This window comes from Sciurus carolinensis, chromosome 9 (assembly GCF_902686445.1).
Source record: "Sciurus carolinensis chromosome 9, mSciCar1.2, whole genome shotgun sequence".
NCBI lineage: Eukaryota > Metazoa > Chordata > Mammalia > Rodentia > Sciuridae > Sciurus > Sciurus carolinensis.
In genome coordinates this window covers 116,446,624-116,467,432 of record NC_062221.1, presented here as the reverse complement: position 1 = coordinate 116,467,432, position 20,809 = coordinate 116,446,624, and the positions used below count along the sequence as shown (strand labels likewise).

The 20,809-nt window shown below is 31.9% G+C and overlaps 1 protein-coding gene across 1 annotated transcript in view; it reads left to right on the top strand.

The window, feature by feature from the left end:
* The window catches only part of Tmprss15 (transmembrane serine protease 15), a 129,147-nt gene that overhangs the window by 70,700 nt on the left and 37,638 nt on the right, over positions 1-20,809 (top strand). Inside the window, exons 14-18 of the mRNA XM_047565066.1 lie at positions 5,063-5,152; positions 7,660-7,785; positions 10,090-10,230; positions 18,744-18,854; positions 20,350-20,482. Of these exons, the coding sequence (XP_047421022.1) occupies positions 5,063-5,152; positions 7,660-7,785; positions 10,090-10,230; positions 18,744-18,854; positions 20,350-20,482 (601 nt within the window). The remainder of the gene's footprint in view (positions 1-5,062; positions 5,153-7,659; positions 7,786-10,089; positions 10,231-18,743; positions 18,855-20,349; positions 20,483-20,809) is intronic.

Genomic DNA, 20,809 nt, shown 5'->3' with positions numbered 1-20,809 from the left:
CTCATTACCAAAAATAAAAACTTGAGATAACTTTTGTTGAAAATATCATACAAGTAAATAAAACTCTAAAACTGGGTTCCCATGTTAAATATTTTTCTATGTGAACTTTACTATCTTCATGTCTGTCCTAGTCATAAGGAAAAAAAGATGACACCCAGATGTCATGACAGTTTGGTATCATTTACACATTTTAATATTAGAAAATTATAATGGTAGAATAACCCAACTGATTTTAGCATACAAACTTAGCATCCATCCAGAGTATTTGTTCCAGTTTCCAAATGGTTCACTTCAAGGCAATGTTTAGCACAGCAGAAAATGTTAATTACCATTCAGTGCCTTCTGAACAATTTCATTGTAATGCTATTTGCAATTGGTTCAGTGAAATTCTTATTTGAACAGAGTTTTTCTGGTTCCAGATCACTGATTTGTTTAAGCAAAAATAAAAGGAAGCCATGGTTGCCTAGCTAATAGACTTTTTTGTCATCTCTTTAAAACATTTAAATAAGAAAATAATCACAAACAAATAAGAGAGTAATAAAACTTAGTTTCTTCTCTAGATCCTAGGATTCCACTTGTGCCTAGTTTGGAGAAATGTGATTCAGTTTTCCTAACTGCAGGGATTCTTCCACTCAGTGACTTCACTCACTTACTGCTACATCAGTTCCACAATTGTGTCTGTGACTTTGGCACAAATTAAATGTGTTGCACAAATTAAATGTTTATGAAAGCAAACATTCTATTACACAAGCATCATACCAACTTGCTAAGGTACTCTGATGATTCTCAAGATACCTACTAAATATAATAGCTGTATACAACAAGAAATCCATGTTTCAGCCCCTGACTTATTTCTTAATTTCAAAAGAAAAATGAAGCCATATTTTTAGGTGGTTCAATATTCACTATTTATTTCCATATTTTTCACTATTTACTCAATATTTAACTATTTTCAATCTCCAAACACACAAAAAGTAAATTTGGGGCTGGGTTGTAGCTCAGTGGTAGGGTACTTGCCTAGCATATGTCAGGCACTGGGTTGGATTCTCAGTACTACATAGAAATAAATAAATAAAATAAATGTCCATTGACAACTAAAAATAAATTTTAAAAAATTATTTTAAAAAGGTAAATTTGTAAAATTGATTAGACATGGCATAATACTTAGATTTAAATAATCTACCTTGAGTTTTTCATGTAGAAATGATTCAGTATTTATCTCCTCTTGTAGTCCTTGGCCATATTCAGCATATCATTATCATTCCACAACATTATTTTTACTTAACTGTCAAACCCCTATCAAAGTCCACATTAACTGCACTTAAAGACACCTGCATCAAGGTTTTTGACTGATTTATTTTGTTTTACTTGTTTTACCTTTAAAATAAGTAAATGACTGTTAGCGCTCTCATTGGTTAGATTTCTATTAATAACAAACAAATTTTATTTGGAATAAAAATTTAAATCTGTCACAATATTAATAAGAGGATTTATGACTGATCACAATAACTTAATGGAAATATAAATTTTGATAAATTAAAGTAAAATATTTATGGGAGATTTCATTTTAGTTTGCAACTTAAATTTTTAAGATGCTATTTATAATATTAAAGGATTTGTTACCAATTACTATGATAATAAAAATCAACTCCTGATTTTCAAAACTAACCTATTTTAACATACTTATCAATCTTAGGTATTATTATTCAAGCTACATCTATATTTCCTTAATATCAAAAGACCAATTGAAAACCTCTTTTTGATTGAAACCCTATGCTTATTTTTGGTTTTGCCTCAATATCTTCAGTTCGGACCCTCTTATCTTAGGTGAAAGCTAGGCTCTCTTCTTCCTCACCCTATAGTAAATGCTTCCATGTTGACACATATCTCATGAATGTCAGAGCTTAAACATGGATTAAAAATGGCATGCCCCAAGGAGATTATCTGTTCTTGACAATTACTCTGCAAAATCTACATGTTATTTACATAGTTTATGCAGTGAATATGCTTAATGGCAGAGTAAGAAATTAATCAGAGTACAAACATTGAGAGAAAAGGTCTAGAAAAGGAAAAATTAAAGAGTTGAACACTGGGAATGAATAGAATTCCCTTCACCGACAGGCTACTTTGCTTTCATTGCCTCTGTGGGCATGGTTTAGCTAATAACACAGTAGGACTGTGATATCTGGAATTAAGTTTCATGAATCTTTGGTTCTTCAACTAAGAAGGACATGCAGCATCTCCACTATTTCATCACTATATTGAAATTCAGATTGCCTTAAAGTACTGTAGTTGATACAGGAATTTATATGCAAAGAGTAACTGAAATATCTTATCAGGACACGGACCAGATATACCTTACTGGTCAGTTATTTGATCATAATATTGACATCATAATTCAAATGCATTTCAATATGTACTTCTTAAGTATTGTAAAGGAACAAGTTTCACAAGACTTCTTTTTAGAAGACAAATGCTAAGTATGTAAACTGCCTGCTGGCACAGGCTTAGCAATTCCATATGACTGTTTTTTAGCTCTGGTTGTGAGTTTATTAAAGTCCTACCTACTCATCTTTCTTAAAATGCAATGTACTCTTTTATGTAAATTGAATACATTCTCAAATTGTCAACTATTTACTATATAAGCAATATAAAATTTTGAAATTTTCCTATTCCTTTAATAGAAAATGGGAATAATAGTAACACACACACACACACACACACACACACACACACGCACATTGGCTGCTCTGATTGCTCTGGTCATGGCTAAATTTGTGAAACAGCAAAAACTGTCTTTTCCCAGTATCCAATCTGCAGTCTCAATTTTGTCCCTATGGTTACAGTTTACCCCTTCATTGATCTCATTGAAGATGGGTGGAAATATTTAATGGCAGCTGAGAATTATTAAAATTAAATGAGCTGTGTGTATTCAGGAGTTATACAATTATTAGCAGATCCCTCTTCTGAAATCTTTGGCAAACAATTAGCCACATAATCAAGGAGATTTCGTTTCTAGGGGAGAACCTGCCCTCATTCCTTGTTACAGGTCTCTGATTCACTCCACATGCACACTACTTTCTTCCTTTTAGATCTACCCCTCCTTGACTTCACATAGCAGTGTTTTCATCATATTTTCATCCATCCTCCTTGTTTTGTCTCTTACTTATCAAGTCACATACTTAAGGAGACTCAGTCTAAAGTCTTTTGAACCAGATGGTGAAAATGATCCAGAGTTTAATCAAACCATTGAGACATAGTATTGTACTGTGCGATGAGCATGAGATTAAGTGGGCTGAATTATTGACTTTGACATTAGGAGAATGTGTATGGCATTAATAAATAAATGAATATCTCAAAACTTAAGATTGCTATAATGCTGAAATAATAATAGCAGTTACCTAATCCCCAAGGATGTTTTGAAAATCAGTAGGGAGTGTGCCAGGTAATGTATAGGTGCTTAAATAAATTATCCGATTTTTACAAACCTGTAATATCTATTTTATATATGAGAAAGCCAAGTCTTACAAAAACAACTAGTTTAGAGCACAGTTTTATCCAGGAACTCCAACACATGTTCCTTTTATATACCACACTTTTCCCAGATGAGATAAGGTACACAGAAGCACTCTGCAAACAATATTTTGTGAGTTTTTAATAGTTTGGTAAGTTAGTCTTGGTGTGGCAAACCTGGTCTGTAAGATATAAGATAGTACCATGTTCTACTACCTTAAAGAACTTAACAGTCTGGGCAGTGATACTACTATTATATCAGAGTAGTGGCCCAAATACAAAGTATAAAGTCAAAGCTATACCACCAGTGACCTACTTACTCCAACCACAGCCTACCTGCCTACATTTACCAACTAGCTAATCCATACACGTGGATTAGACCACAGATTAGGTTACAATTCTCATAACCTAATTATTTCACCACTGAACACTCTTGCATTTTCTGACACATGAGACACCTCACATGGGGGACACCTCCCATGTAAACTATAAAAAGGCAGATGAATTTCAAATGACATAAGTAAAGCTGATGATGCATTTTTAAAAAGATCAAAGAGGTACTGAAGTGGGAGTGACAATCACCCTTTGCATAATCTGATTTCTAGTTTACTAGGAGTAAATAATTCCAATATTATCTTCCTTTTGTAATATGAAAAATATATTTACCTGGTCTATATTTTTAAATTTGGTTCTACTTTGTATTTTTTACATATAATAATGGTAACAAAAATTAGTAGAATTGAGATATTTAAAGTAGTTCATTTTTATATTACTTTAGAATATGTTTCTAATAAAGAAGAAAATATTAAATATATTAAGAACATCATAAAGCTAATCTATATAATGTGTCACACTCTGAACTGAAAGATCTATGATCTATTTTTCTAATTAATTTACATCAACTCCCAAAATAACTCCCTAAAAATGTTGGGTGCCAGATCAATCCAAGAAAATTATCAAACAAGTGGAGTTTCAGTGGGTTTTCCTTTTCTGACTATAAAATATTTCAATATGCAGGATAGTGAGTGTTCTTCCCTCCAACTCTTCCAAAAAGGCAAAAAGGAAAAAAGAAAAACAAAAAAAGAAAGGAAAGAAAAAGAAATGCAGGATTGGTGATTTTCAGCCCCTTCTCATAAGAGTGTGGCAGATATAGGATTTATGCTATGATACACATTCTTTTTTTTTTCTATAGCAAGGATTCGATATCTTATTTCATGAAGCATATTTGAAAAGATGTTTGGCAAACAGGTTTCCCTTTTAGGAAATTTTAGGAAATAAATTTATGTTCACTGTTACGTTGTTGTACAGATTCACAAAGGCAATAAGAATATAAAGATTGTGAGGAGGTCTTCAACTAAGAGATGAATGTACTTTTATTTTTCCCTAATTTAAGTTGCAAAAGATTTTTTTAAAACACAAAGACTACCAATTATCTATCAAAATTAGTACTCAAAGAAAGAAATGCAACTAGAAATTTCCTGACATATATTATGATCTCTCTGAAATAAACTCTGTGTTCCTAATGAATTTGCATTGTTTTCCTTTCCAGCGGACTGTGGAGGGCCTTTTGAACTGTGGGAGCCAAATACAACATTCAGTTCTCCGAACTTCCCAAACAGCTACCCTAATCAGGCTTTCTGTGAGTCAATTTTTTTCTAGACCATCATAAAGAGTTTAGATCTCAAGTTTAGATCAGTCTTTAAAACAACAAAATAGATTATAAATTTGTCAAACATGGGCACACCCATCACGTCTGCCTATGAGATTGCTTAATATAAAAATAAGCACCAACATAAATAATTGCTAAATTTTATAATTGTTAACTTTTTAATTATTATGTTCATGCCAGGCAAAATGCTAATGTCTAATATTATTTCAGTCAATTCTCACAATTATTCTTTTAAAAAATGCTATTGTTATAATTCTAAATTAGTGGGATAAAATTAATAAACAAGGGAACAGTCTTATTCCAGGTACTTTTCTCTTATTTACTTTCTTTGCTTATGCATATAATGTCCTAGTGTGTATAACAAGTTTTCAATTTCATATAACAAAGTCAGTGAGAAAAATATCAAAAGTAGAGAGCCAGTTGTGATATTCACACCTTGTGCAAATGTATGCTAGATCAATAAAGCAGAAACCTAAAGTAATGTGATTAGACTTACAATATTAAAGAGGAAATATAAAGGAGAATAGCTAAAACATCTAAATTCTAGAGAAAATAATTTGCAAAAACTGCATGAAGTCTATCTTCAGGTCCATATTTCTACCTTGCAAAACTCATTATAGCTGCAGAGAAATTGCATTGAAGATGTGGATTCCCCAGCCCACCCTGCAAAGATTCTACTTCAGTAGGTCTGGGCTGAAAAACAGACATGTTTGCCCCATGATCATGCCTAATGAGGAATGCTAATCTACTTATAGAATTCTTTTTGGTATGGAAAAAATGTCCCAAAGGCAGTGAAAAATGTGTTATGAGAAAATACCAAACTTTCTTCCTTCAGATGATCAAGAGATAAGGAAGCATCACTTTCAAAGTCAAATAGGTATATCTGATCCAATAAATGAATAAATAAATAGCTATTAATCTAATTTGACTTGTATAGGGAAACAGATTAACATCTCTACTTCACACTGAAGACATCTTTAAATATCATTTGAACAAAGTAATGATCTTAAAAAATATTTAAAAAGCAGTGGGACATTGAAACAATAATTTGTCAAGATTAAATTGTCTATTCATCTAAATATTTACTAAGCACTTTATTTGTTAGGCACTAAAATAAGTAAAACAGGGAACAAATGGCATAATCTAATGGGGATTCAGATACGTTTTCAGACATAAAATCTTAAAATAAGAGTGAAGACAGGACATTGTGCAGGAGGGGCATGGAGGAGTACTTACATACAAACACTAAAGGCCATTACTATTTCTGGCTCTCTAAGGAAAATTAAATAATGGTAATAGGTGAAATGGGAAGCGTGAATGAATTTTGCACTATGTTATAGAATTTGAATTTTTTTTCTGAATGCAGAAGGGAAATTTCAAACAGTTTACAGGAAAATTGTGTTAAAATCAAGTTTGCCTTTCAGAAGCATTCATCTGGCTACAGTGCCAAAAATGAACGGTAAGGGATAAGAGCCATTAGCATCACCAGTTAGGAAATGAGAGATATGAGTGGCTTGACCTTTGGTAGTAGCAATGAACATTGAGAAATAAATGGGATTCCAGGGATGTATGAGGTTGTAGACAGGCATTGGCAACTGATGGGATATAATGGGAGAGGCAACATCTAGGAAAATGAGAACTTCCTCCTGTGAACATTTGTGACTCGTGGTGCCATTCACTGAGATAGGAAGAAGAAAAATGTATTTGCAAAAGCAATAATTCTCTATTCCCTGTAGATTCTGTTGGATTTAAGATAAGTAGTCCATGTACAGTAATTGGATAAATTTGCCTACTTTCCAAAGAAAATTCAGAAAATGAAGACCAAGAAGTTATCATGTATACATGACATTTTATTCCTTAAGTGAATGAAAGTACTCCTACACTGGGAGAAAATGACTTAGAACACAATCTGAGGGTTAAAACATTTCCGGAATCAATAGATGCTGACAGTTTTGGTTTTTTCTTAGAATAAATAGCCACCATGAAACATACACATTAAACACAAAAAAATTAAAATAAATGTCAAAATTTACTTACCCTATGTATCGCATGTTAATCATCTAATTTTCTTATAAATTTAGACATGGAAAATTAAGTGAAATAAACCACAATCTTAATACCTTTAGTTTTCCATAAACTTCATGTTGTAGTGAGTAAATGACTATTTCCAATATCTTATTAAAATATTTCATAAGAATTAAAACAAATTCAATTGTGGTAAATTAATTCAAATTTAATTGAAGATTTACTATAAATACTCTTTAGCAAACAAATATATTTCCTGATCCAAAAACAAGATAAAGGAAAGGGAGAAAGGGTGGAGGTAGGGAAAGAAAAATAGAGAAGGAAGCTTGGAATGTTGGTTTTTCTGAAATGGAAAAAATTTTTAAGCAATTTGAAATTTTCAAGACTGAAATTTTTAATGGAAATCAAAAAGTGTATTGTAAATTGTTATTATTTATTATTTATTATTTAAGGTGTTTGGAATTTAAATGCACAAAAGGGAAATAATATACAACTTCATTTCCAAGAGTTTAACTTAGAAAATATTGAAGATGTAGTTGAAATCAGAGATGGTGGAGAAGATGATTCCTTGTTCCTGGGTATGTATGCAATATGACTGTAAAAGTCATTCAACTCAGAACATTGCACTGATTCAGAGAGCACTTCTAAATAGATGCAATCAGTCTACAACTAGCCAAATGAAAATATAGCAGTAGGGTAATGAAACTTTCAATATAGGGCATGTTTGCAATGGTAACAAATAACACTCATTGTGAATATTCTTGGCAAATAAGTATTAATATTTTTGTGTCATTGGTTCCCAACAAATAACATTAATTTTCTGCAAAAATCCTTATAACTCAAAGACTGCACTAAGTGTACCTATCATGTAGTTCTCTATGTATTCTTTATATATCAGACATGTCTAAAAATAACTCTTAAAACAGGGTTTATTCCAGATGAAAATATCCAAACAAATTGCATTTGTTATATAAATTTTTTAATGATTTTCATTTCACATTTCATTATTAATTTTTTTGTCATTGTCTCTAATATTAACTCCCTCTATATAGGTATCTGGGAGTTTCTCAAAAACTGATCTATTGATTTTTCCTGTTATCTATTATTTTTTTAAAATAGGGGGGGTAGTGTACTCTTCTAGGGGAAATTTTTGTAACTAGGTCACAGAATACATGTGCATAAATTAAAAAGTTATCAGTCAAACATAATTGTTACTAATACCAATTTTTGAGAAAGGAGTGTCTTTTGCCAAGTTGCATATTAAAATTATGAAGATATTGAAACCTGTCAATCAACTGGGATACTTGAGATGAGGCAATTAGGACTTAAAGTATTTTATCTGACTGTGCTTTGGACTTAAAGTCATCAGTTACTCTAAAATCTGGTCTGATATCCTTGCAATCAGAATATGATGGTGTGAACACTATAGTCAATGGATGAAGATTCCACAGGAAACTTTCCTAAGCACATGAAGGAGAGAGTAATAGAGAGGGTGTTTTGGCAAGCTTTTTCACTGTTATGACTAAAAGGAACTGACCAGAAAAACTGTAAAGGAGGAAAGGTTTATTTGAGACTCACAATTTCAGAAGTACTAGTCCAAAGAAGCTTCCCTCCGGGTTTGAGGTGAGGCAGAACATCATGGTGGCAGAGCGTGGCAGAGGGAAGCAGCTCACATCATCAGGAAGCACAGAGAGAGACTCCACTCTACAGATACAAAATATAGACCCCAAAGCCACGCCCCAATTCCATCTCCTCCAGTCATACCCTACCACTAAGTTAATCCATATGAGGGGATTAAGTCACTAATTGGGTTAAGACTCTTATAGCCCAATCATTTCTCCTCTGAGCCTTTTTGCATTGCCTCACATGTGAGCTTTTGGGGGATACTTCATATCTAAACCATAACAGAGGGTGTCCCCATCACATTGTCCATCATATTGTCCATCAGCCCCTACATAGGTTCTTCAGCAAAATCCCACACAGTTCTAAAATGTAAGCTTCCTGGAAAAGGAATTTGAGAACCATGCAGAGAATAAATAACAAAAGCTTTGGTGGGGAATGAATGCACAAGAACTGGGGAACTTCAAATTTGTTTTTCATATTCACATTTATGAACATATTTTGAGTATTTTTCCCTTTTTACATCAAATTGTCTTTTTAATAACTTAAGTGTTCTCAGTATCAATAAAAATAAAAATTCAAAATTTTATCTTTTGCTATTTATACAATCATTGAAAAGAAAACAAGAATTCCAGAAAGATCTCAGAATTATTGTTTACAGATTTGTAGGTAGGAATTTCTCTGAATCATTTTTAGCACTTCCAATAAATAAAACAATTTACAAACGAATATATCTTTAGAGTTAGCTAAAGTATTTTTTAGTAAAGAGTGTTTGTAAAATCCACAAAGTCCAGAGATTAGTGAGATATAGTTTTTAAAAACCACCATTTAGGTTTATGTTTATTGTATGTAACCCATTCAACTTACAAAAAATATGAAGTAAATATGGACAAAAATTTACTAAGGGAGACTATACTCCCCACTGTTTTGTAAAAGTGCTTTTAAAAAGTCAAATGACCATTCCTCTTGGCTAACAAGACAGTTAAAAAGTAGTGGTGCTAAGCTTACATTATGAGTAATTTATCATTAAATTTTAGAGCTTCAGAACATCAAATAATATTTTAAAATTTGGAGAAGGAGGTTGGCTTCATGAAAGCAATGTCTAAAATACAAAGAATGTACACATTTATTCATGTATGGCTGCTTCGTGAGTGAGCTGTGCTGCATGTAGTCCTGTGTTCATCAGGTGGATGTGAGATAAGAGGTCTGTTTCTTTCTAGAGTCAAAGGTTTCACTGATTATCTCATTTTTTTTTGGAGCAGCTGTGTACACAGGGCCTGGTCCAGTGAAGGATGTATTCTCTACCACCAACAGAATGATTGTGCTCTTCATCACTGATGCATCATTGACCAAAGAGGGATTTAAAGCTAATTTCACCACTGGGTATCACTTGGGAATTCCAAGTAAGCAAAACTGCATAAGCACCATCAATTTTGAAGTAAAACAATAAAAATTAAAATATACAAGATTTCAAGGCCTAAATAACAACTTAGATGTTTGTGTTCTAAGACATCTATTCTTGCTTATCTGTATAATCATTACGAAAGAGTTCAAAGCAGGAATCTGCAGTGTATTTCTACAGATTCAAATACATTTCTTTGGTTTGCTGAGAATCTTGAACTTTGCCCAATAAAAAGGGTTAAGTTAAACAAGTGTAGTAATTGGTCCTGTAAGGAAGGACTTTATCATATTCCCTTTGCCAAGATCATTTTCAGAAGCAACAGGAAGACAAGCAAGTGACTATTGAAATGTCAGCAACATCCAATTAAAAAATTAACATCATTTACTTATTAGAGACAACCTGTATAAAGTGATTGCAGTGAAGGAATTTAATGCTGGTATTTCTGACTTGTGCAAATTTCATATCTTGTACTTTTTATTACGTACATAACTGGATCGGCAGGAACAAACAAAATTGTGGTCTGTTCGCACACGCGCGTGTGTGTGTGTGTGTGTGTGTGTGTGTTAGATAGAGATTCATAGGTTTATTTACATTGATAAACATATATATGCATATATATACATATATATATACAGGATGATGAAACTCTTTGCATTTAATGATTTGCAGAGAAATCTTTTACAATTTTTGGTGCTCAACTCAGGCTGTCATTTTTCTTCTACGGCTGCTCCACAACTCAGTATCTATTTCCAGGTAGAAATATGTCAGAAAGACAAATACACATTACTTCCTACATCTCTATTTTTTTCTGTAGGAGACTGGTCCATTTGTCTTTCACTGAAATATCTAGAAAAAATAAAAAGGCAGGTTTGCATGATTGATCCTCATTCAACCTATTGTCTAATCCTAAGTCTTGCTGTGCAATTATATTTTATGTCTGTTCCTCTGCTCACAATGACCTTTATATCTTTCATCACATTCCTTGAACTTCTGTGCTTTAACTTATTGCAGCTCAGAAAGTTGATCTTCACCTGGACTACCCCTTGACCCTGAAAATATGTCACAACATGGGTTATTACCAAAGTTATTTACTTAGGAGTGAGTAGTTTACCTAATCAACTAGTCTTCCTTTCTGGATTTTGTGATTGGTTTTAGAACAGTTGCTTTTGACTAACAAACAACCATGGTACAAATAATCAAAATAATCAATTAGTGAAATAAATAAACATATTAAGACCAATGGGAAAACATGCAGCACTAGAGAAATGAAGACTAAGATATTTAGAAATCAGAATTTATCTAAAATTAGAAAAATATAAAATGAAAAAAGGAGAAAATATAGAAAATGAAAACAGTTCATATAAAAGGGAAAATGTAGAAAATGACATGATTTTGTTAAATAGTAAAGAAGAAAATGCATAGACATAAAAAATCACCAGTAAATATACATTTGTCTAACTAAATGTACTAGTAGAATTAAATTCAGAAGAAAGTTAAATCACCACTTTAAAAATATTAATCTTATTTTGTGAATGCCATTTTGAATTTAGTCAGTAACCCTATGTCTTGATAATTCTGTAACTGCTTATTATACTATGACAATCATGTTTATCTGCAAATATTTAATTCACACTTTCAGTTTCTTTCTCTTTGAGGGGTACCCAATATTTTAATTTTTTTTTTTTTTTCGGTACTGGGAATCAAACTCAGGGCCTTATGCTTGCAAGGCAAGCACTCTACCAGCTGAGCTATCTCCCCAGCTCCCAATATTTTAAATTTAATTTGATTCAACAGTTGATCTAACTTAAGATAATTGTTTGATTTTTTGATGATATTTTAAAAGTATACACAAGCAATGGAAAGATGAGAAAATTTTAGTAGTTAATTTTTAGTACTATAAGATAAACATACTTTGGATGTGTATTGTTTGATAAAAGTTAATTTGTTTATGTTGTTTAATAGAAAATAAATTATAAAGAAAAGAAGAAGCAAAAAGTTTTCACCATTACTTTTACACCTCAAATTACAGTTCTCATTTTTTTTAAATTAATATGTAATTTTTAGCCCCTGTAAGAATAGTCCTTGCTTAGCATCTGTTTCTACAACTGGCATTGCAACCCAGTCTCCCTTCCAGAAATTTGGAAAACAGCGGTTGACTTTAGCCAAAACAATTTCTTGGGAAACTTCCACTACCAGATTATTCTTTTGGTGTGACTAGAGCTCTTTGTTAATAATACAAACCACGTGACCTTCAGGTCAATTATATAATTCAGAGGCTCACATTAAAAAATATCCACAATTCCACAAAAATTTCTACAGAAAAATGTGATGAAGAACCCAAAAAGAATAAAATGTGGAAAAAAAACAGAGACTATATTAGGCATGCAGGAGACGACCCCAAACCACAATCTGAAAATGATGGATATTCCCAAAGGAAAGCAATAGGTTAAAACTGACAGTGAAATATATAATGGGGAAAAATAGTACACTTTCTGTATGTGACTAAAATTACCCGAAAAATTGTGAAGTCTTACTGTGTTTCATTTTTTAAAAAGTAATAGACAGGAATCAGTGTTATAACATTTCCTAAAGTTTTGACTTTTTAAAGTAATTTTTTTGCAAATTCCTTAGCAAAATAAAAATAATTATTTTTCTAAGGTTTTGAAATGAAATCATCTTTACATTTAATGATGAACATGTAAATACAGTGATAGTTCAAAGTTTTTAAGGAGACACTGCTACAAATTTTAAAAAGTACAGGTATCAGTAGAATTATGTACTCTGTTCTGCAAAGTATCATAAAGTGAAAAAAACAAATATCCTAGTACCTGTTCCACTGGAGAATGGATAGCCCCATATTTTACTAAGAATTTTATCATGAAAATAACTTTTTAAAAGATATACTCTAGTTTTAAGCTGGAATTGAGTATTAAAACTGAAATAATTGAGATTAAAAAACTGTGCTTAACTGTGTTAAGTGAATTTATTCATAAACCAAGTACTTATAAGAATTATAGGGCATTTCACCATCTGCAAAACTGAAGCACCTTGAAACACAATTTTATAAAAATAGTAGATCTATAAATTTGTACTTCAATTTCCCAATGAGAAGGGAGGATATAAATTGAAAGAAAAGAATGAGTTGTGAAAGGGAAGACAAGAACAAGTCTCATGCATATAAAGTATTACAGTTATTGATTTTTATTCATTTCTCATGAAATAAAAACAATGGCAAGGATTCTGAAAAATATTACAATTTCTATTCAAGGTAAAACCCCCAATTACATAATCTATTATTCTTAACATAAAAGGAGATACCAGGTTTACAGTGTAGTGCTTCTTAATATTTGTTTTCCCTACAATGAGATTTCAATTATTACCATTTTATAATTTAGGAAATAAACTATGTAAAAAGGAAAATTTTCTTGATTGAAGCTAGAACGGAGTCTTCCATGACCATAACTGGATGATCAACTGGTTGTGGCTTCAGAGTCCTCCTGGAGCTGGGAGAGATGCTGTTAGTGGAAAATGAGATGATGGAGCTGTCATCAACACAGTCTTTTTCCATCAGTACTTTTTGACACCAAAAGACTGTAAGGCAATTACAAAATGGACTTGGCGATGAAAGATAATCAAACTGGAGATGGGAAGAGATTGGCATGCACATCTGTGTATACTAGTGCTCTGCCCTGGTCATCATAGTTAAATGTAGATACGAAAGGATATTGTGAATTATTTTGAGTATTTATATGCTTGACTTACCATCTGAGACAGTTAAGAAATCCTTTCAAAGCATTCAGTTGAAATATAATCATATAATGTATTTTTGTATATCTTTTATTTATCCTATTTTAAACATTCCCATTTACATCGAACAAGAATATTTATGACATACATTTATTAAGATAAATCTCCTATAAATGTAGAATCATTGCTCTTTCCTAATAGTCAGAATCTTTCTGTGGAATTGAGTAGTGTATGTCAGGAAACTTGGAAGTGACAAATGATTACATTTAGGGATTTGGAGTCCTCCCCAGATTGTGTGGCATGTGCCTTAGAGACCAGTTTAAAGTCATTTAAAGCCAAGCATATGTTGACTAAATGAGACAGGGCTATGGGAGACTTCATAAAGAGAAGATGGGGAAATTCAATTCTTAGCAATATTTCTTTTTCCCTCTCTCACCATGAATATAAAACTATCAGAAATAAGATTTCAGAGTCCAGAGAGAGTTAAACTGTTGGATTAAAGACTTCTTAATGAAGTTGAACTGCTGTATATTGCAGAGAATCAAAATCAAGTTTATGCATGTAAGGAAAATTTTGAAATAGCTTATTTATACCTCTCCTCAGATTTTATATTTTCTGTTCACTTCAGCAACAATAGATCATTTTGTCCCATTCAGCATTTTTTAAAATCAATTCATTCAGTCTGCGGAAACAAGTTATTTTTTTTTCTGGATTCATAAGGTATAAAACTAATAGCTTTGGCTAAAGCACAAAAACAAGTTATAATACATATTTTCATTTAAAGTTGTATTCAGATATTTAAATTTATTTCTATTTCTATTTTTTTCAATTACATAGAGTATGACTACACTAGTTAAATAGAAAATTACTCATAAACTTATCAATGATTACATTATTGTCATTGTCATTTTTACATAATTATTTTAATAAACTGAAAAACATAATGAGATAATTTAAAATAACTAGTGATGACAAACATTCTACCAGCATATTAAGGTATTTGATTATGGGACTGGCATTAGTAGTGGCAACTTTTAAAAATAAATATAATATATATAAAAATATGAATTTAAGATGGAATATATAATACACACGTGTCCCATTTTTAAACCTCCTTGTTTTCTGAAGAAAAATAAGTACTAAAAAATAAAATATGTTTTCAATTAAAGTATTAATATCTGCTTGTAGAATATGCAATAATCTTTGTCCATTTGTCATCTCACTAATCTGGTTAAAAATATGTGTTTGTGAAACAAATTGATAATTACATTTACAAGAACTTCCCTAACAGTATTATATTTGGAGATATGAAATCCACTTTCTTCATGGTATAAACATTTGTAAAAACAACCAGACATGGCTTCCTAAAAACCTTTTTTTTATTTAGATAAATTAGATTTAGTCTGCAAAAAGAATTTTTCAAAGTCTAAATTATACAGATAGCTCCAATTATTATTGTAAGATAGCAAGAAGGAAGGATTAGGCACATTTTCTCGTTTATCTGGTCATTTGGAGGAGAAAGAAATGCAACTAGCACATAGAATGAGAATGGTAACTTTAAAATATCAGCCAAGGGTATTTTTTTTAATTACTATTTTTGCTATTATCTGTTGAGAACTCATTTTTTACACATTGATAAGCTAAAAAATGTTGAGTTTTAAAATTTACTTTCATAGTTTATTCAAGATAAAAATAATAATCATTTCTACTTGACATTCTAGAAAACGGAGTCTCAAAAAGATTATTTTATTTGCCCAACTTCAAAAAAAACAAAAACAAAAACAAAAGAAATGGCTAGATTGCAGCTCAGACAAAGGTCCTGTGATTCCAGAGTTTGTTTTAAACACTATTCAAATTCAAATAGGCATATTTTGCCTTATAATTCATAAAATCCATTTTTTCAAATCACTAAAATTCCCATCAATCAATTGCCTTAAATTTTAAAATACATATTTTTGAAATAGTAGTTTAAAAAGTGCCTTATATTGTGTCAACTCTGTTATTAGGTTCATGCTGATTTTCAGTCTATCAATCATTTAACATATATTAGATTACTTAATGTTCAACAAATATCTACTAGTTTACTACTGCATGCCATTTTGTCAAGTCTTGGGCATACAATGAGGAAGCATGGCAAACTGAATTTTTATCAGTTGTATTGTATATTCAGCTTTAATCCCAATAAAATCCCAGTCCCCAAAAACCAAAGGCCAAATGTTTCTCTGATATGCAGCTGCTAATTCATAATAAGGGACAGGGGACTAGGGAAGAATAGAGTTACCTTAGATTAGGTAGAGGGGAGTGAAGGAGGGGAGAGGGTATGGGGGTAGGAAGAATAGTAGAATGAATCAGACATTCTTACCTTACATACATATACAACTCTACGACTGGTGGGATTCTACATCATGTACAACCAGAAAAATGAGGAATTATGCTCCACCTATATACGACATATCAAAGTGCATTCTACTGTCATGTATAACTAATTAGAACAAATAATAAATAAATAAATAAATAAATAAGTCAGATAGCTATTACGTTAGACTTTGCAGGCCATATGCTCTCTGTTGTAACTGGTGAACATCACAGTGCAAAAGCTTAGATAATAAAAAATGAAGACTGAGGTTATGGTATAATAAAGCTCTATTTATAAACACTGATATTTGAATTTCAGAAATTTTCATGTGTTACAAAATTTAATTATTTTCATGACATTTCCCCCCACCCCAAATATTTAAAAATATAAAAAACATTTTTAGTACACCTGACACTAACCAGGTGGTAGGCTGGATTTGACTTGTGGGCCATTGTATGCCACTCTGGATCTATACCATTATTTTGAAGGACCCCAGAAAAAAAAAATGTTCTTTAGAAAGCAGCATGTTAAATAAAACTTGTGGTAGACCAAAAATAAAAAAGTAAAAAATAAAAAAAAAGAGAGAGAGAAGCAGAATGACTGTACCCAATGAGAGTATAGACAAAGAAATCTTTATTTGTCCCAATCTATTTTATTTCAAATGTCTCTTTTTTCTCCTTGATATTATAGGCAGATCTCTTAACTTTTCCATTTATCAGGCATTAAATGATCTTAACTGTGTACCTAAGAATTAACTTTAAATAAAATGAGAATCAAGTATAGCATCAAAGTTTTCCTCTCATCTAATTCAAACATTCTTTAACCTTCCAACCTAGGCACAAACCTTGGTCCAATGTATTCAAGTAGAAAAGAGTGGAATAGGGTCATTGTTTTCTTTTCCATATTCTATTCCTTCTATTTCACCATAGCTCCAGTGTTGTAAGACAGAAAATATTTATCTTCAGTGCAGTTTTCTTTTGGGCAATACTTAACTTCTGGCCAAAACTTGGTCTTTTGTGGAACACAGTTGTGGTCTTTAGAAATTCCCCTCTTTGATCCAGACTACAGCATAGGTGGTTTACTTCCAAGATGATTTCTTATAATGCTGCACACCTCTGAATCATTGCTGCTTCCTGCTCTCATCACTGCTCAGGATCCACTCCCGTATAACTCTGTGCTAGAGTCTGGTTGCCCCTCCAGGCTACTATTGCTCATGTGCACATCTTTCCCAGTTTTCAGATGGCTAACTTTTTAACTTCTAAATTCTTTACATAGGAATCAATCACCAATCTTGACACAGTTTTCTTTTCACAAACTTTAGAAAACTGCAGTCATCATCTTCTGAAATTTTGCACTTTGCCTAAGTTTAGTCTGACAATTTTCAAAAGTTGGTTATTAAATGAGTTTATCTGTTGTTGACCAACTTTCCTTGTTTTGGTATGAAATGAATGGAATGGAATAAAATAGAATGGAATAGAATAGAATGGAATAGAATAGAATGGGATAGAATAGAATAGAATAGAATAGAATAGAATAGAATAGAATAGAATAGAATAGAATAGAATATTTAGTCAAGAATAGAATATTTAGTTGCTCAAACACAAAAACATACATTGGTATTTGTGCTAGAGTTGTGGAAGAAAATCTCTTTCATACTAAAGTCAGCATTAAAAAAAATCTAAAAGTCATTATACTTGTCCCACAGATTCTGCAGTATAATAAACTTATCTGGGGAGTAGTCTTCCTTTTTCTAGGCAACCCAATATGAATTGATTCCTTAGGAAATCTCACACGTGGCACTCCCCCACATAAGGACACTCTCTCAGGATCCTATTCTAGTCAGTCTTTTTTTCAGAAAACATATAAACAAAGAACAGCGATCCTCTTTTAGTTTTTTTTTTTTTTTAATATCTATAAATAGGTTAATAGTACTGACCAATCCACTTTGGGTGTTCTATTACTATTGCTGTTTCATACAGTATGGCTAGATTTACTACCTCTCTTTATAGTATAACATATTAATTAATGTTCTCAGATCTGGGTTTGCAACCTAGATTCTAAACAGAAACAACCCCTTTCAAGTACTATCGTAATTTGCCATCATAAATTGGGAGTCTATCTGAAATGATGAGGAAACATGTATCCAAAACCTCTTAGCCATCATTTAGAACTATCCCAAAAACTCAGAAAATACCTGAGGTTTCACATACACTTCTTTAAAGTCTGATATATTGTTTGACACGATTTGTAAAGCAATTCGTGTAACTAAGCATACAGTGTTTTTAATGTGAAAGTTCCACCATGTGCTGTGATAACGGGCTGATATTTAAGGGGTCTAAAATGCAAGGGTATACCAAAATCATTTACTTGCAATTTCCTTGTCCTGTACAATAAACATTCTTTCTCCACAGAGCCCTGTAAGGAAGACAATTTTCAGTGTGAGAGTGGAGAGTGCATTCCATTGATGAATCTCTGTGACAGTCACCCACACTGTGCAGATGGCTCAGATGAAACACATTGTGGTAGGTCTTGTTTTTATGAAAATACTCATATGACTTTAGCTTCTGTATTTGGATCTACAAATGTAAAAGGGAGATCATGGCTTTACTTGTTACAATGTGTTTTGATGATTTGGGGTGTGAACACCTCGGGTGATTTCAGCACTTTGGTACCATTCTGGTTTAGGAGAAAAGTTAACATGCTGACCTCTGTATTTTGTTTGTCTGTTTAAACTAGGTTAAATTTAATAATAGTAAGCCTGAGACAACCATTATTCATATATAAGCAATGTACCACAGAAGCAAGATACCAGACACTTAACCCCGCTTATATTAACTATGTGTTCTGTCCATTGCCTACAAAATAGAGAGGACTTGCTTTGTACATACAGCCCAGTCCCTTTTGAGATCACTGTAGCAATATGAATAGTGGATCCTTTTCTATGTCTTTTCTATGTCTTATTTTTATTTCTAAGAAAATATTTAATGTATACCATATATATACATAATGTTACCCACACACACACACACACACACACATACCATGTGCTACAGACTATAACTAAACACAGTAAAACACTCCAATAATAAGAACTGACTCTACTCAAGCTATGACAAAATTGAGTTTTAGGGAAATTATGTGGTTGCCAAAAGGTCACACACCTAGGAGGGTTAAAGCTGTGTTTTCACCTAAGTCTGACTAATTCTAGTCAACACTTAACCCTTTTCAGATGGAGAATAAAATGTAAACAATAACTATAATACTGTATATCTAGTTAAGTACCATGGCTGATGTTTGTCTTGTTTGATAGGCTAGCTTAATTTGCTCCGGTCCTTACCTGAACTTGGGTTTTCTTTCTATAAGAGACTAAGTTTCCAAGTTATGCTCTCTACAGATAATGTCATTTTCTGTTTATTGATATGCAATCAACTTGCATATCCTACCTCTTCTATTTTTTATAGTTATATGAAAGAACAAAATTAAATCAATTAAATTTATGTTTTGAACTTGACAACATACTCTTACGGAAAAATACAATCAAACTCTTAAAGTTTGAATGTTAAGAACATTGCAAATTTTATTTAAATGTCATCACTTATTCTTATTACCCTAGATCAAAATGACCCTATCTGTAATGTAATCTCTTTAATGTATTTGGGTGTTGTACATGTGTTACTTTTTAAAATTATTACAAATTAGATTATAATTTTATATATTTTTGAGGTACAAAGTGATGTTATGATATATGTATACAATGTGAATGATTAAATCAAGCTAATTGACCTATTCATCACCTCATATACTATTATTGTGTGTGTGTATGTGTGGCAAGAAAACTTGGAATTTATTTCTTAGCAGTTTGGAAATATCCAGGACATTATTGTAACCCCCACACTGTGCAACCGATCTCAAAAACCTTCCTCCTGTCTGAATGAAATTTTGTATATTTTGACCATCTCTCCATTCCATCCACCCTCTCATCTCTGGTAACCACCTTCCTGCCTTTTGCATCTTTAGTGCGTCTTTTCAATGGCACAATGAATAACAATGGTTTGGTGCAGTTCAGAATCCAGAGCATATGGCATGCAGCATGTGCTGAGAACTGGACCACCCAGATTTCAAATGATGTTTGTCAGATGCTGGGACTAGGGTAAGTAAATCTACTCAACTATCTTTTAGAAATTCTCAACCTTTTTGCTGATATCAAATTTTATTTATTTGAAATTAATTAAATTTTGAATTTAGAAAATGTACATGAAAGGAAGAAATAAAAATATCAATTTAACCCTATTCTCAAATAATAACTACTGCTAATGTGTTATATGTTATATAAATATGTTATGTTATATAAATAAGTTTCATTTTATGTTATATAAATAAGTATATGGAAATATTATATTGTACAGAATGCATTCTGTTGTATAGCCTACATTCACATGAATATTGTTCATGTTTCTATATTTTTTTCTTGATTATC